The 17,646-nt window shown below is 39.1% G+C and overlaps 1 protein-coding gene across 8 annotated transcripts in view; it reads left to right on the forward strand.

The window, feature by feature from the left end:
* Positions 1 to 2,345: 2,345 nt before the first annotated feature.
* Micu3 (mitochondrial calcium uptake family member 3) overlaps positions 2,346 to 17,646 on the forward strand; it is a 94,650-nt gene continuing 79,349 nt past the window's right edge. For 7 of the 8 annotated variants that reach the window (XR_004109891.1, XR_004109888.1, XR_004109889.1 and 4 more), the window contains exon 1: positions 2,346 to 2,741. Coding sequence is in view for 4 of the 8 variants with exons in the window: in XM_031339576.1 (XP_031195436.1) it covers positions 2,379 to 2,741 (363 nt within the window). In the remaining 4 variants the exon portion in view is untranslated. The other variant, XM_031339579.1, reaches the window with a different exon arrangement.

Consider the following 17,646-nt stretch of genomic DNA (forward strand, 5'->3'; position numbering starts at 1 on the left):
CTCCACGTTGTCAACAAATAAAAGTTATTCCCTTATTCGCAAGATGGCAGCTAGCAAAAGGCTGTCATCATTAGGTCAGGAGTTGCAATTTTTAAGTTAAAAAACAAAGCAAGTAGGGCAATTGCAGTTTTGAAGAGATATGAGAGATACCATGTACCTTAGAATTGCAAAAAAAAAAAAAAAGAATGCTATAAAATGCATATATATATATATGAAATGAAAGAGAGCCACAAGGCATCGATAGCCCCACTATTCGATATGAAACTGTGGCCTCTGGGACCGTATAATAGTTGCTATACAGTCAGGATCAGCGTCCAGATCTCTAGCTTGTAATTACTAGTTGTATGAGATAGACCCTTTTCTGGAGAATCATTTTGGCTTAATTCTTGAATTTTTTCCAGAACATTCTTTTTCACTTAGATTATAGTGAATGAATTCAAGTGACTGTTTCTTTGACTATTTTGAGGTCTCACTGTGGAGCAGGGGTGGAGGGTAATCACTGATTCTCCTTAGAATTGATCCAAATGAGGAATAAAAGTTAGGCTGCATCTATATTTCTCTGAAGTTTCAAGAAGTCCCAAATTCCTAATACCATGTCTTCTTATCACTTTTATTCTGGGAATTAAACTTTAAGACAGTTATCAGATGGCATAGCAATTTGGCTATTTTTCTGTTAGCAACTGCCACAGAGCACATAACCTGGGGAGAAAACAATGATTATTCTTAACAGAATTTGGGTTTAAACAAAAGTATGGGAAGTTCAATAACTTCTGTGCATGAGACATTTTAATCTACATTTGAATACTTTGTAGAACTAAACCCTGTGCCTCTTACAGAAGAATTTGGCTTCTCCCCAGAGAAAATAGAAATATGGCCTATTAACTGAAAAAAATAGATAATTATGTGCATATATCATATACATATAACATCTTATATAAATGTTTTTCTCATTGTAATGGCAGTATATATTGCTTTCCTATTTCTCTTTATAGCTTCTTAGCTTTCTAAGTGGCACGAATAAAAATCTAGTCTGTCCAAGGTTTCTGGTAATAGTCCATGTTGGAAAATACCAGGAAATTGTGCTAAGTTCAAAGAAGACAAGTTTAGAGGACCTATGCTACACACATCACCATATATAAACACACAAATACATACATACATACATATACATACATACATACCTTTGGGAAGTAAATGCTTTGGGAAAGTAAAAATGTCTGAAATCAGAGATGACAAAGATTGAGAAAAAAAAAATCCTGGAAAAGTAAGGAGTTGCCACAAGTCATCTTAGTGGAATTAACAGGCTTCAGTGGAAAACATAACCTAAAATAGATACTGTCCTTATATGTCACAGACGTTTCCTTTTACCATTTTTAGTAGCTTTAAGGAAGGAAAATTCTATTAACCTCTATTAAAGCAAAACGAAACACAGCATATATGATAGGCACTTGCAGGTAAGGGTGAGGGACAGACATAGCAAGATATCCAGAAAACCAACCAATTAAACTACTGGATGTGGTTGACTACCCTTTTAGATCTGAAACTTTTCAGGGGTCCCCGGCACCATTCCACACGAAGAGCAAAGCAGGCATAACTCAGTTAATAACGCTGACACTGGCAACGTGCACACACACACACTCACAATGCACGTTATGTGCACAAAACAAAGAGGGCATATTGTACTTCTCAGTGACATGTACACCAACTGTCGCGAGCGCATAAAGACAAAACTGAGTCATACGAATTTTGAAAATCCTCTGTTTCACCTATTTGACAGTTTTACGGAACTGAATTTAATGTCAAGTATCCTAGTGTTTCCTAAAAACATTAACACTAACTATAAATCATTAGCCTATCCTTGCCCAAAGTCCAGAACCATCCTTGTGGGGGTCCAAAAATTTAATTCAGAACTGCAGTCTTTTATGACTTGAAGCAAACGTCTGCATGCAGCCGCAAAGCACTGGGAGCGTGTCTGAGGATCGGGCCGCCAGCAGAGCTCAGAGAGCGGCGGGGCCTCCCTCGGAGGGGCGCCGGGTCACCCCGCAGCCTCGGCTCCTGGAGTTCCGCCTACCAGCGGTTCCCCAGGCCTGGGTTCCCTTGCTGGTTGCCGTGGCTGCGGGCGCCGTCCTCTAACGGCTGCGTTGCTGGGCTGAGGAAGCACGAAGGAGAACCGCCTGGCCTCGGGCGGCTTCGGAGCTCTCTCCGCCGTACGCCTGCATCCCAAGGCTGCTCTCGGCGAAAGCCCGACCGGGCGACCGAGGACCGCTGGTCCGCTCCCTGCTCCAGCCCTGAGCCGACTTCTCGCGAGATTTCACACCGCCCCTCTGCTCCCTTCCCACCCTCCCTCCCTCCCCTCGGCTCGGTCCGCAGCTCCCGCTATGGCTGCGCTGCGGAGGCTCCTGTGGCCGCCGCCTCGGCTGTCGCCGACGCTCGCCCCTCAGCAGCCCTTCCTCTCGCCGTGGGGACGGCCTGCGGGGACCGCTCCGGGGATGTCGGGCCGGCCCTTCTCCTGCCGGGAGGAGGACGAGGGGGCCGTAGCGGAGGCAGCGGCGTGGCGGCGGCGGCGCTGGGGCGAGCTGAGCATCGCGGCGGCAGCGGGCGGGGGGCTCGTCGGCCTTGTGTGCTACCAACTGTACGGGGACCCCAGAGCCGACCCCTCGGAGCGAGCGGTCCCAGAACTCGAGGAGCCGCCCCGCGGCAGGGGGCTGCTGCCCATCCCGGTGGCTGCTGCCAAGGAGACGGTAAGCGCCTGGGCGCGTGCGCGCAGCGCGCAGGTGACGCCAGAGGGTTGGGCTGCCAGGTGTCCCACCTGCCCTGGGAGGGCTTGGGGGGTCGCGGTGGCCTTTGGCCGACCCTTGGCAGTGGAGGTTGTGGAAGCACGGCGAACTCTGTAAGAGCGAGTGAGGACCCTCCAGTAAGCAGCGTAGATGTACGCCAGGCGTCCCTGGGCAGGAGGATGCTGAGCGGTGAAAGATGAAGATGATGCTGTCACCCTTGCCTCAGGACCATTCCGGTTGCTAATGAATGCATCGAGTTGCATCCGAGCAACCAGATACAAACCCGACCCCCTCCAGACACACAAATGTCACAAGTAAAGGACTTGACAGGCGTGAACACGAAGAAGTAAGTGATAGAGGACCATAATGTTAAAGTGATGATGAGTAAGAAAGAGAAAGAGAGGGCATGAGAAAAATGATACTTGGAAGCGAGTGCTGGATGCGTTCTGAAGGTGTCTTTGGATATCAGAATCTGCCTCATGAGTGTCTGGCAGCCCCAAGAGAGAGACTGTCATGCTGGAAATGGAAACATTGCTCAAAAGTAGTATATCTCTCTTTCTTTTAATAAAACCAGAATCCCTGACGTAATAGGTTAAAACACACCAGAAGATAGGTCATGAAAGGTGGTAAACTACGAGTGAAGCTAACTGCGGAAGCATCGGATAAACACGTTGAGCTCCAATGTAGTTCTGATATAAGGTAAAGACTGTAAGGCAAGAAGAGTAAGGGATGTGTTCCCCACCTCCTGTCCCCCTCTGTATTTAATTGTCATGTAAATGACTTAGTGAATTAGCATAGGGAATATTTCCACATCAAGACTAGAAGGATATGACAAAATTTAGTGAACTATTGCCCCTTTTAACCTTAATGGAATTTTGTATTTTTTTCTCCTGTATGTAAATCTATAGTGTCATGTACAAGTACACAACTTCTTTTGTATGTTTCAGATGAAGGCTGGCAGTGCTTTTAGGTTAGGGAATCTATGCTGTGCACTTTTGCTTAATGTTAAATCACAAGCACACCATGTAAAGTACTTTTATATAGATAAATAGATGATAAAGTACTAGCAAACGTTGCCAGCCTTCACCCCACACATACACACATGTTATTTTGTGGCTCAGGAGAGTAGCGTGACATTTGTCTTTTGATCGACCTCCTGAGAAATTTTAATCAACTGTAGTTGGTCTGGAAACAGATTAACATGGTAGGAAACATGCAAATAGTGTTTGCTTTCCTTCCTTTTAAAAATTAACTTTACCTTTAGATTGGAGAGACTGGATCACATAGTTACATGAGTGTACTCAAAAAGCTAGACACTGACTCAACAATGCTGTGGGCAATAAATAAGTTAATAGATTTGGAACAAAATGGAATGCCTGCTGTGTAGTAAACCTTTGTTCTTTTTGCCTTTATTCATTTATTTTGTGTCTTTGTTTTTTTTTTTTTTTTTTAATGTTTTTAGTGACCAAGTCCAGGGCATCATGCATGCTGCATAAGTGGTCTATCTCAGACTAGCTTTCCTAGGTCCTTTATTATCCAGGACATCATGCATGCTGCATAAGTGGTCTATCTCAGACCAGCCTCCCTAAGCCCTTTATTATCTATTAGTATTTACTTAGGGTTGCTTCATGTGCATATAATTTTCTGTGTGATAGTTTAGAAATAAACTGATGCTGACATTCTGTGTCTCCCTGTCCCAGTCTTTGCTTCAACATTATAGTTGTCGTACCTCTTGCATGTGATAGTTTTTCATTCTATAAAACATGTTATCATCTTCTTATTATCTGAATATTGGAATTTTCATTGTAAGGAGCTTTAGCTTGAACATTTTTTCATTGCTCATACTAGGTGCTTTCATGACTAAAGGCCTTTCACTGTGGAAAGTCATGTCAAAAAGTTTCTTAGAATGTTTCTTATACTATTTCTGTTCTTTTTTTCTTCTCTGGAACTGCTGCTGGTCTAAATTTAAGCCTAACGTCCTAATGCTAATTTAAGTTTTTTTTTTTTTTTTTAAATGCATCCACTGGGCATTATAACCAAACTTCAGCATAACTAAAAAAGAGATGCATTCACTTATAGACGTCTAGGTTTTGTATATAACCTGGAGGAAAAAATATCTATTCTCCCAGATCCATGCAGATTTGGGATTTGTATTAGTTGCATCATAGTTGCCATGAATAGTACCTGACAAAAACAGCTGAAGGAAGGAAAGTTTTATCTTGACTCACAGTATCAGGGAATAGACGGCATGACCACAGAAGTGTGAGGCAGCTGGTCACATGGCATCCACAGACTGGGTGCACAGAGAGATGTATGCTCATGCTCAGCTCACTGTTTTCAGTTTGTTTGCAGTCCAGTGCACAGAATGGTGTCAACCACAGTTGGGGTGGGTCTTTGCCAACCCACTTAATCCAATGAAGAAACTCCCTAGTAAGCATGCTCAGAGATTTGTCTCCTAGGTGGTTTTGGGTCCTATCAAGTTGACAGCCAACATTAACCATCATAGGGCTGGGCTGTTTTAAGGAAAATGTGGCTATCTTCTTAGAGACTCTGTAATTTATCTTTAATAATTTTAAAGAAATGAAGATATTCTACCTAAAGGTTAAAGAGTCATTAAAATAATTATATTAACCCTATACTTTATTGCATTTATATATTTATGCATCATATAGTATTTTGACATACACATATATGACACATACACTATATAGTGAGTATATGACACATATGTAATATATATAATATGTAACATGTATGTATTGCAGTTTGAATATGAAATATCCTCAAGAGCCTCATTTGTTTGAATGATTGCTCCCTAGCTAGAAGCATTGTTTAGGAAGGTTATAGATCTGTAGATGCAGTGCCTTGCTGAAGGAAGTGTGTCTACTGGACAGGTTTTGAGATTCATAATCTAGCCTACTTCCCACTCTCTCTCTGCTTGCTGCAAGCATATGAAATGGGATCCCTTTGCTTCCTGCAGACTAGTTTGGTACTCCTGCTACATGCCTTTCCCACAGTGATGGACTGGAACCTCAAGCCCAAATAAACCTTGTTTGCCTCCAAGTTGCTTTTTGTCAGTATCCTATTTGTCTTAGCTAAGGTTTTGTTGCTGTGAAGAGATGTCATGAGCACAGCAACTCTTATAAAGGAAAACATTTAATTGAAGGTGGTTTACAGGTCAGAGGATTAGGTCATTGCTGTCATAGTAGGAAGCATGGTGGCATGTAGACATAGTGCTGGCAAAGAGTGATCCACTCCACAGGCAGCAGAAGAGAACTCTGGGCCACCAGCCTGGCTTGAGCTTCTGAGACCTCAAAGCCCACCCTCTAGTGACACATGTCCTCCACCAAAACCACACCTTCTCCAGCAAGGCCACACCTCCTAATAGTGCCATCTCCAAGAGCCTGGTACACCAGACAAGTGACTCATACACACACTTTGAAGAATGATTGAGTTGAACTAATTTACCTTCTCTACCAACTTTTCTTTTTTTCCTTTTCAACTTTAATTTATTACGCTAAGGCATATTTCAAGAAGAAGCAAGTGTCCAGTTTCTAATTCCAGTTGAGGTTACATCCTAAATCACTTCTTTGGGAAAATTCAAACCACTTTTTTTTTCTGTATATAACAGACATCCAGCATCAACATTGGAAAACACACACTGTGGATATTTCAGGATGATGTGTAAATCAAGTTGTATTGGTAGATGAGAGACAGCAAACATTTGGCCTGTTGTCATTCTTGCTGACCCTCACCTCCAGATGTAGTGACCTTCAATGGAATAGTTTAAAATTATTTAAGCTAAGATAGTTTTAAAAATTAATTGTGAGCGTGAAGTGGTAGAATACATTGTAATCCTGTATAGTTGTACAGAAATGTATCTCGGCTTTCGAACCCTCACTCACGTCACTTGCCAGGGTGTTGTCTGTCACAGAGCTCATCCTTGGGCCTGTTTTTACTGTGGCCGAGTTTATGAGCGGCCACATGGATGGCTGAAGTGATGATGTGCGCTAATCTTCCGTGAAGGGCCATTTTAGTTTTCAGGGTCACCTCTAAGTTTTCTGAGCCTTAATTTTGGATACTACTTTGCATATGAAAGATAGTACAAATTAAAGCCCATTGCATATCACCTCATGAAAGTTGACAATGGCTGTTGCCAAAGTATAAGATATTATATACCTGAGATTTTGCCCAGGCCCCTGAGCAGACAAATCCCATGCTGTACCATGTATTCATGAGGGCTGATGACTAGAAATTTAAGTTATAATAGCATCTGCAGGTATGGACAGAGTAACTATAAGGATTTTTTTGCAGTAGTAGGTACAAAATGTGTATATTTATTTTTTCATCAAGCATGTGATAAAGTGACTTTCTTTGTATACATATTTAGTCTCTCAGCATTAGTATTTAATCAAATGCTTTTATATCTTTCTTATTTTGAGGTGGATGTATATGTAAAATTATGTATTGAAACTGCTCACCACCTAGCTCATAATAGCTATCAATTTAGTAGTTCTGTCAGCAAGTGGCTCCTTTCATCCCTAATTAGTTACTTCTGCATCTCTTTGATCATATAATGTGACTTAAAAACTTAAGCTAGCAAAGATTTATTTTGGCTCAAAGTTTTGAACGTTTTCAACCTATCATGGCAGAGAAAGCATACAGAGCAGCCAGTTCACAGCGCAGAAACGTGTGGAGACAGTACGCTGTGAGACAGCCAGGAGGAAACCTTCCTAGGCTCCTTCAGTGACACCCGCACACACACACACTTCCCTCAACTCATAAAGACTCCTCAGGTGCCTTAAAGAGCACCACCAACGTGGGCAGATGTCTTCAGAACAGAAGCATACGGGTATAGTTCATAATGAAACAACGACAGTCCCTCACTTTCTGTTTTTCTCTCTTTTAAGTAACATGCAACATGTTAATTATCCTTGATGTGCTAAAGGATAATACATTTTCTAAAGATGATCATTTATGGCAGTGGACATGTCTGTGTTAATAATTGTTTTTTATTTTATTTATTTTGATGATGCTGGAGATGGTACCCAGGACCTTGAACAGGCAAATTACATCTTCTATTATGATTTGTGCCTCCAGCCCTAAGTGCTTAATATTTTTTTAAATTATTGTACCATTATTCTTTTGCTTTTTTTTTTTTTTATTTCATGGATGTAATATCAAGATTTCTGTTTCATGTTCTGTTTGGAAGTATAATAAATATATCAATCTGGCCATTGTTCATTTAAATACTTTACTCATAGAATAGTTATTAGGGACAAGTATGGTAATATACGCCTATCATCTCAGCTTTGGGAAGGCAGATGCGGGAAGATTATATGAAGCCTGGGCAATATAGTGACTTTGAGCTCAGGCTGAGCTATATGGCAAGGTCCTATCTCAAAAATAAATTTGAAAAATTTAGATAGGTACTAGGGATTTAATGATAAATGAAATAAAATGAATATATGTTCTCAGTTTATAACATGGTGAAAACACAGAATGCAACATGCTAAAATGACATGATGGGAAAAATAGTGTATATCATGGGACCACACAGGAAAGACATATACCTCAGACACCACACCTGAAAATGTGTCTTCCTGGAAAAAGTAGCCTTACGATGATACTTGAAAACTGGGTAGGAATTCTTAGTTACAGAGGGAAATGAGGGCTGGTAGGTAGTGTTGTAGCAGGGTCCTGGCCTAGCACTGAGGAGGCCCTGGGTTCAAACCCCAGTATCACCACCAATAAAATAAAATCCATATTAAAGAGTGGGATGAGGATTAAGATGAAGGACAAATTTCCAGTTGGATACATAGGTCAGAATCTCAGTGGAGGAGTCTTTACGATAGAAATAAAGTTGGTAATCATCAAGTATTAAAACTCATAAAATGGATGGCATGGCTTCCAATGTATGAAATGTGAACAGAAAAGCAACTTTAGGGGAAAACAACTTAAGGAACAACTTGGAATAGGTTGAGTTTCCAAAGGTAAATGAAAGTTTTAAAAAAGGTAAACATCAGCCAGGCAGTGGTGACACACGCCTTTAATCCCAGCACTTGGGAGGCAGAGGCAGGTGGATTTCTGAGTTTGAGGCCAGCCTGGTCCACAGGTTCTAAGTTCCAGGACAGCCAGGGCTACACAGAGAAACCCTGTCTCGAAAAACCAAAGAACCTCCCCTAAGGACTAAATCACATTCTAGGAAGATTTTCTTTTCCTTGAGATGTGCTTTTCTCCATCAAGGAACCTGAGCATGTTATCGGATGGTATGCTTTCATTTTGTTTCCCATTAAGACATTAATATCATTCCTAAGACAGTCAAGCTAATATACACTATAATTTTCAAAATCACTGTATTAAAGTATGTCAGTTTGCAATAGCAATTATACCTTCATATCTCAGTGGATTAACTCAATAGAAGTTTATTGGTGTTACCTCTCTTGGTGGGTAGGTATACGGTTAGCAAGGCTTCTCCATGTTTCTGTTCCCATATCGTTACTCAGACACTCAGAGTGATAGGTAAGGTTTTTGTTTGTTTTTGTTTTTGTTTTGTTTTTGAACAATCAGCTTACAAGATTAATCAGAGTCATAAACAGTTACAACATTTTTTAAAAAGGAACACAGATGAAGATATTTTATGAATCCAGCCTGGTAATGATATATATTCCTTCCATCCATTTCACATTTTCTAAATTTAGTAATATGGCTATATCTAAATGTAAGAGATTGAGAAATGTACTCTAGACACATTCTTAGGAAGAAGAGAAAATAGGTTTGGTTGGAAATTAGAACGTTTCATAATGATGAACCATCTCAAGAGGAGACAACTTTTCCTCAATGCACAGTATGGTAGCTCCCCTTTTATAGCTTCAGTGTCCAACCATCTGGAAGAGGATGGGAGGGAGGTGGGAGGGAGCTGGGAAGAGATGGGGGAGGGAAGAACACTACAGGAGTGTATTGTATGAAAAAACCTTTTTCAATAAAAATACAACAAATTCAATCATTGGGATAAAAATGTTTCTCAAATCAGTTAGGGTGTATAACTTAACTTTTAAAGTTCTCTTTATAAGAACTAACAAAATTTCAAATGTATGAGTTTTAATAAACAACATTGTATATCACTTATATAGCTTGTATGTGTACAAGGCCATGTGCTCAGTCCTTAGTGTTGTATAAAAACAAAGCAATAAACATTGTTTTTCAATGAGTTCTGTAAGGAAAAACATGAACATTATTTTTATTTTACACCATTTAACTATATGTATTTTTCTTATTTGCTTTTATGTAATTTTTTTCTAAGCTTAAGAGTTAAAAAGTTATATATTTACCATTCAAAATTAAAAATTTTATGATACTTTTACACTATTTTTTTAGAAATACATACTTCCTATGTGTGCTGTATTTTTAAGAGCAATATTGACAGAATTTCCCTCCTTTAAGAATAAAACAGACTTTTTAAAACAGTTTTAAATTAACACAGAAAGTATAGAGTTCCCATGCATCTACATATGTGGAGTCCCCTTCCTCCCAGTATCTGGCATCATGATGATGTATTTGTTACAACTGATAGACTTATATTTACAAGTTATTACTACCCAGTATTGGTATATAAAAACCACATAGATTAAAATTCCATTCTCGGTGTTAAATAGCTGTGGTTTCTAACAAATATCTAGTGTGTCCACTATTGTAGTTATACAAAATGATCACTGTGAAGGGTTAGCTATGAAGAAGAGATTAAAGACGAGATTGAAAGAGTACTCCAGACAGAAGCAGATGTGCAAGGAAAACCTTCTCCTTGGGTCAGAATTTTGGGTCTTCTCAGTTGTTGCAGAATCCCAAGATGCTGGGCCAAGTCTAGCAGACAAAAAGACTGGCATGCTTGGATTGGCAGCTTGAAACCAATGGGGTGCCATGTGGTCAATGCAGTCATGTAGAAGACTTCCTTCCAACCCATGGGGCTTCAGGAATTTCAAGGGAAGTTGTTGGCTAGGTAAACTCGGCATAGGACAAAGAAGCATACAGTTCCACTGACAGACACCAAAGGATTCTAGCAAAGGATTCTAGATCTGATCTTAAGAACTGTCTTGTTTGTTTACAGGTGATCTAAAACATTCACAGTGTTCCACAGAGTGAAATGCCCACTTGGTAAGAATGACCTGCTGGAACATTTATGAAGCTTGCATGAGAGTGTAGAGAAGTGGGGGTGGGGCAGATGAGTTGCTCAGCGTATGTATTGAATATTGGTATCCTCCACAAATCCATCTTGAAGCTCTAACCTTGAATGTGATAAGTAATAGTCAAGGATAACAATGGCAGAGAGATAGCATCATCCCACCTGTTGACCTTGGGAGAACAGAAGAAGAAAGTAGGTATCTGGAAACCCGAAAGAGGACCCTTACAACCGCCAGCTGTGCCTGCACCATGCTCTAATATTTCCCACCTCCAGAGCCGTTAGAAATGAACTCTGGTGTTTAGACTGATTAGTATGTGCTTGTTGTTGTTGTTGTTGTTGTTGTTGTTGTGCTTTGGCGGCTCATGCCGAGTAATATAGTTGATAAGTTCAGGGTGATTTACTTGGAGGAAAATAGTGTAAACATTGATGATATATCTGTGTTCCTTTCTTTTAATTTCAGCCTATAAAAATGTTCTTAGAGCCTATTATTAGTTTTTGTACCTGTCACCAAAATATATGCAAAAGTGAGATTGATTTGGCTCTGGGGTTTACAGATTTCAGCGTGTAGCCCTTGGCTCCTTAGCCATGAGGAGAAGCACCGTAAGCAGAACAGCATGGCTGTAGGAGCGTAAGCATGTGCAGGAGTTTGCTGTTCATGTCAGAGCTGAAGGAGGCAGTGAGGTCCCAAGAGAGGGCTGGGAATAAGACACACTGCAGGAACCCTCCCCAGTGACTGACTTCCTTCATATAGGCCCCACCTCCTACAGTTAACAGCATGTCCTCCAGCTGGAGAGCAAGCCTTCACTGCATAGGTCTAAGGGGTGTCTTCCTGTTCACACCACAGCAGGGGCATTGCCCAGCTGGTCCTGTGTGGCCAGGATGAGTAGAGCGAGAGTGTGACTCTCAAGTAGTAAATTCTCCACATTGTATATCTAGACGTTTGGAAGTAAGTGAGACTGAGAGAAGAGTGGTAGAGCTTAAGGCAGATGAGAAGCGCGAGGACATGCAGGAATAACCATGGACAGCAGAATGCGCTCATTGAACCTACAGCAGCACAGACACTTAGACCTGAGGCTTAGAGCTGAACAGCTAGACTGCTCCAAGAATTAGCCAGTTAATTAATAGAAGGATAGAATGACTACCAGAGAAAGAAGCATTCTTTCTACTTTTTGCTTAGTCTTTATATTTTGTAGGCTTAGTGTTTATCTATTTTGAAGCTAAAGTTCAGAGAGATTTAAGTATTTTTCCCAAGGTTACCTAAATAGAAAGTTGTGAAGCTGACATTTGAACATAAGCCTGAGGGATTGCAAAAGCAGTGCACTTTTATTCCAATATACCAAGTTGTGTAATAGGAAAGCGCATTGGGTGTAAGAACACCTGACTTCAGGTCCTAGATTGATTTGCTCTCTGTACGACCCTGGTGATGACCTCTATAGACTGTTAACTCTTTTTTCAAAATTAGACTAACGTATTTTCTACTTGCTTGTTAAAAAATAATATATTGATGTAATTATAATCTCAATATATATATATATATATATATTAAAAGATAGCACACTATTCTTAAGTGACAGTTGCGTACTCAGTCCAAAATAAAGGACATTTGTACCACCACCTCAAAGGTTAGGGAGTCATTACCAAAGAGAGATGAAAAGAATACAAGAGCAAGAAGATATGGAGAAAGGTTAAGAATATTGACTTTATAACTTCCCAACATCTGTGGATATCTACAGTGGACTTACATATACTGAGTCCATCAGCAGTCAGTCATGTATTAGAAAGGGGCCCATATGGCCCACATCTTCCTGGAGGAAGTAAGTGTTGCTTACTGATGGATTTTAAGGTAGGGGCAGTAAATATCTGCAGTTGTGTATTCACTGAAGTGTCCAATGGGCTGCAAACCCATGGTCACACGGTGATCCTGGTTAAACTCAGTGGGTCTGAGGACTAGGAGTGGAGGATCTGACAGGGGATTGTGAGCGCAGAGGGGCTTAATAGGAGTGCTGAGGAAATTTGAGAGGAAGGGGGTTACAATAATCAGAATGTACTTGGTAATTAAAATTGAGAACAAATCAACAAAAGTTATAACAGTTTTTAAACAGATAATAGACCATTTTAAAATTTTAGTTTTTCTGCATATAAACATGTATTTCTATAAATAAGACCAACTTTCTATGACTTTTTTGCCAACTATATGTTTTGTTAATTTTATATTATCCCTAAATCAACTGTATGTATTTCATTGCCCATATTCCTTTAAAATGTAGTTTAACCAGGATATACTTCATATGCAATTATTAATAGGCTTCCATATTTTATATTCCACTTTTATTTAATATTATTCAGTAATTTTTTGCACAGTTTGCTTCCTGTTTTCCTGTTAATTTGTGAGATAGAGAGATTTTTTTATTTTTATTTTAAGATAAGGTTTCTCTATGTACCTTGGGCTGGCTTGAAACTTATACATAGACTGGACTGGCCTTAAACTCACAGAAATTGATCTGCCTCTGCTTTCTGACTGTTAGGATTAAAGGCATAGGCTTTAATTAATAATTTAATTAATGAGGTCTTAATTAATTGTAGTAGAGAACTTCTGAAAGTTTCTTTTCTAGAAATCATCTAGTTATGTCTTCCATTTCTTCTTGTGTTCTAAGTTTGTTTCTACTGTATAAATATTTCCTTACACTGATATAACTTCCACATTTGACATTGATAATTTTGTAGAGAATGATAAATGGTCAGTTTACACAGTCTCTTTATGGAAACTGTTAATAATAGGATCATATAAGTCTGTTATTGAGGCCTTAGAGTTTCTTTCCATTTTAAAGAGATGTATTAACATCATAATTTTGAATTTTTTACTTTGAATTCATTTAATTCACAATACATTTCTCTAATAGTTGCTTAATGATCTATAGCTATTTGTTTCAAGGTTGATTATGAGTTTTTCAGTATCACATTTAATACTTCTAACCTTTAATTCCATGTATTTTCAGATATTTCTAGTAATGTTTAATTGTGACAGTTCTAAGGGATACTTCTATGGATTTTTGAAAAGTACATGAGAGTTTCTCTTTCTGTATTTGAGTATGCTGGGAATCTTGTACATAAAGAGCATTCCCTGCCCTACTGAGCAATCCTACTAACCCTGTGAGGTCTTTCTTTTTTTTTTTTAATGAGGCATTTTATCACTTTTTCATTTATTGTGATTAGAAACATGTTCACATTTGTTTTTGCTGTCTTATGAAGATATGATTCCTCATTTGTGATCCATTTTCTTGGTTTTTGTCCTTCTAGAGCAGTGGGTCACAACCCTTTGGGGATCAACGACCTTTCTCAGAGGACACCTGAGACCTTTGGAAAACAGAGATATTTACATTATGATTCATAATAATAGCAACAGTATATTTTGAAGTAGCAGCAGCAAAAATAATGTTATGATTGGGAGTTAGCACAGCATGAGGAGCTGTATTAAAGGGCCACAGCATTAGGAAGGCTGAGAATTGCTGCTCTAGAGGTTCAAAAGTTGAGCATTCTCTTTTTAACTTTCAATTGATTGGCTAAACACAACACTGAATCGTTTATAATAATCACTTTTAATCCCAGCACTTAGAAGGCAGAGACAGGAGAATCTGTAAATTTGAAGCCAACCTTGTCTCTACATCAAGTTCCATATGAGCAGTGTCTACATAATGGAAGTCTGTGTCAGATAGTTTGTAATATATGAATCTGAAAGTTAAGGATAAGTTATTAAAAGGAAATTTCCCATTCCAGGGAAGATGCTTGATTAAAATGTTTTACACAATTACCTTCTGCTTTTATGTTTTTCTGAAGTCAACTAAACTATTTATAAGACATATGTATTTGTTGACTTTCTCATTTCTGTGACCAAATGCCTGACAAGGAGCAACTAAAAGGAGCTGAGGATTACACAGCCCATAGTCGTGATAGAGATAGAAACATACATGCAGACAAACATGCACACATATAAAAATAAGTATACTTTTAGTTTAAAATATTACCAAAAAGCAACTGCTAAGACAGAGGGATATCAGAATTATAAAGTTTGGGGACTTGCCAAAATAAATTTTTTCAAGGGAATTAGTAACTCTGTGAAAAGGTGGAAGATGAAAACAGAATTGCCCTTCGGAGTAAGCAACAAGAAGGTCGTTGCCAACCTTGAAAGTCTTGACACACAGACTTAGTGGAGGAAGAGGATAGAGCCTGCCTAAATTCAAAGGAGGAGGAGAAAAAATCTGAGCTAGGGAACATGGACTCCTTTCTCCAGTAGCTCTGCTGTTAAAGACAGGAAAGAGGGAAAAGGGAGAAGGAGGGAGCTAGCTGGGGAGGTCAGAAGCTTCTGCGACTCAAGAGCAGCACAGTGGCCACACTCAGAGGGAAGTAGTCAGTAGAGAAAGAAAACATGAAATTGAAGAGCAAGGGTGATCTTAAGGGATAAGATAGCTACACAGCAGACAAGAACAGACCATCTTAAGAATGGCTCATTTCTTATAAGCTATTTATATTATATCTTATCAGTTATTAAGAAAGGTACTTAACGAATCTGTAAAGAATAAGCCCCCACAGCAATCTGGATAGAGACTAAAAGCATGGGGCTGGAGAGATGTCTAATCAGTTAAGAACTGTGGCTGCTCATTCAGAGGTCCAGGGTTGATTCTTGGACCTACCCTCCTCAGGCATTCGTGGGCATCAGGCATGTAAGTGGTGTATTAACATACATGCAAACAAAATAGCCAAACACATAAAACCCTCATAAATGGCCAGTTGTTTATTAACACCTTTATTCTTATCTGATCTCAGCCAGGAAAATACTTCTGGCTTGTCTTCAGCTGTGTTTTTCCATATAGATATGTTTGTTAAGCATCAAAACATTTACCTTGAGTGCTTTGGGATTTTCCCACACTGGGAATTTGATGTTTAACCTTTGGACCACCCAGTGAGCTATGAAAGTGTTATGTCTTTTATCTTCTTAGATTCTTAAATGAGCCTCAAGCCATATGAGAAAGTACTACCATGAACAACTTTTCCAGCTACTTGAATAGAATATGTCCTGTAAGATTCTTGCCCAACAGATTCTTAACTGGGAATGTAAAAAAAACGTTATTTGCTCTTTAATGTTTTATAAAACTGTTGATACAGTTGCCAGCATCAGATAGAACTTATTACCAGATGTTCAACTTCCTATGAATAATTGAATAAATTTTTTATCTTGAATTTTTAGATGATTTGATTTAAATAAAACAAAAGTATTTTAAAGGAAACTAGTAATGATATCTGTTCTCAATAATCTGGTTAATAAAATGATATTAACTTTCCCTACTATTCTTCATTCTCATTTATATGTTTCTTGATTGCTAAAAATAAAAGTAATGCAACCTTCACTGTTTAAGTAATTGCTTCAAATTACCTTTTTATGGTATTATCAGCTTGTAGGCATTAATTTCTCTAATTGTCTGGTAGTAAATCTCTTATCTGGCATTTAATCTTGCCTCCCTGGGAAAACCAGACCTTACCACAGAGTAAATGTTCACATTGCTGACCTGAAGTAACAGGAGACTGTGTTGGCAGCAAACCTTTGCTTTCTGTTATTCATAGGAACGATAATGATATACTCTGTTGCCTGGAGGCCCTAGTTAAACTCCAGTAATAAGTAACGTCTAAATATTGTTTGCAAAGCTCTGCACTTGGAAATTCCAGGATGATAATTGCATTGACATATTACTTTTGTTTCTTTTTAGAAAGCACAGTAATTAAAAGTACAGTTTTAAAAGTTTTCTGCTACTTTGTAAGGAAATCTTAGTTCTGTCAGCTTGACTTTAGAACCATGGTTCTCAAGGTGTGAGTTGCAACCCCTTTGGGGGAAGAACAGCAGATAGCCTGCATATCAAATATTTACATTGCAGTTCATAACACTAGCAAAATTACAGTTACAAATTTTGAATTCATATGAAATAGCAATGAAATAATTTTATGGTTGAAGTTTACAACAACCATGAGGAATACAGGAACTGTATTAAAGGTAATAGCATTAGGAAGGTTGAGAAGCACCTTTTTAGATGATCCACCTAGTAACCTAAAAGTGGTTGTTACCAACTTTTATTACTAAATATTCTCTCTCCCTCCCTCCCTACCTCCCTCCCTCCCTCCCTCTGTCTCTCCCTCCCTGTGTGTCTGTGTGTGTGTGTGTATGCGCGCGTGCGCGCGCACACGTGCACAGACACGCACACCCATGGCTAGGAGATGCTATCAATTGGGTGTCCTAATAACTCTGTTTTATTCCCTTGGCAAACAGTCTCCTGAGGCTAGTTACATGGCCATTAAGCCTCAGTAATTACCTCGCCCCCAGCTCTGGAGTTATAGGAGCCCATAAGCCCACACCCAGCTTTTATATAGATGCTGGGGTTTAAAATCATGTCTTCATTTTTGTAAGACCTGTATATGTATTCTTATCTGCTGTGCCATCTCCTCAGGCTCAAATTCATTTTTTTTTAATAAATATAAAGCATAAGACAAGAACCTGAAGTGAAGCTCACAGGTTCTTAATAATAAAGAAAAATAGATTTTTTTCTAGAGATAGAGTCCCTAAACATTTGCTGCTAATGTGAAAAAAGAATATCATACTGTTATTATTTTGTAGAAAGTATAAGATATAATTTCTTAGAAAGAATA

This window comes from Mastomys coucha, unplaced genomic scaffold (assembly GCF_008632895.1).
Source record: "Mastomys coucha isolate ucsf_1 unplaced genomic scaffold, UCSF_Mcou_1 pScaffold22, whole genome shotgun sequence".
In the NCBI taxonomy this organism is placed as follows: Eukaryota; Metazoa; Chordata; class Mammalia; order Rodentia; family Muridae; genus Mastomys; species Mastomys coucha.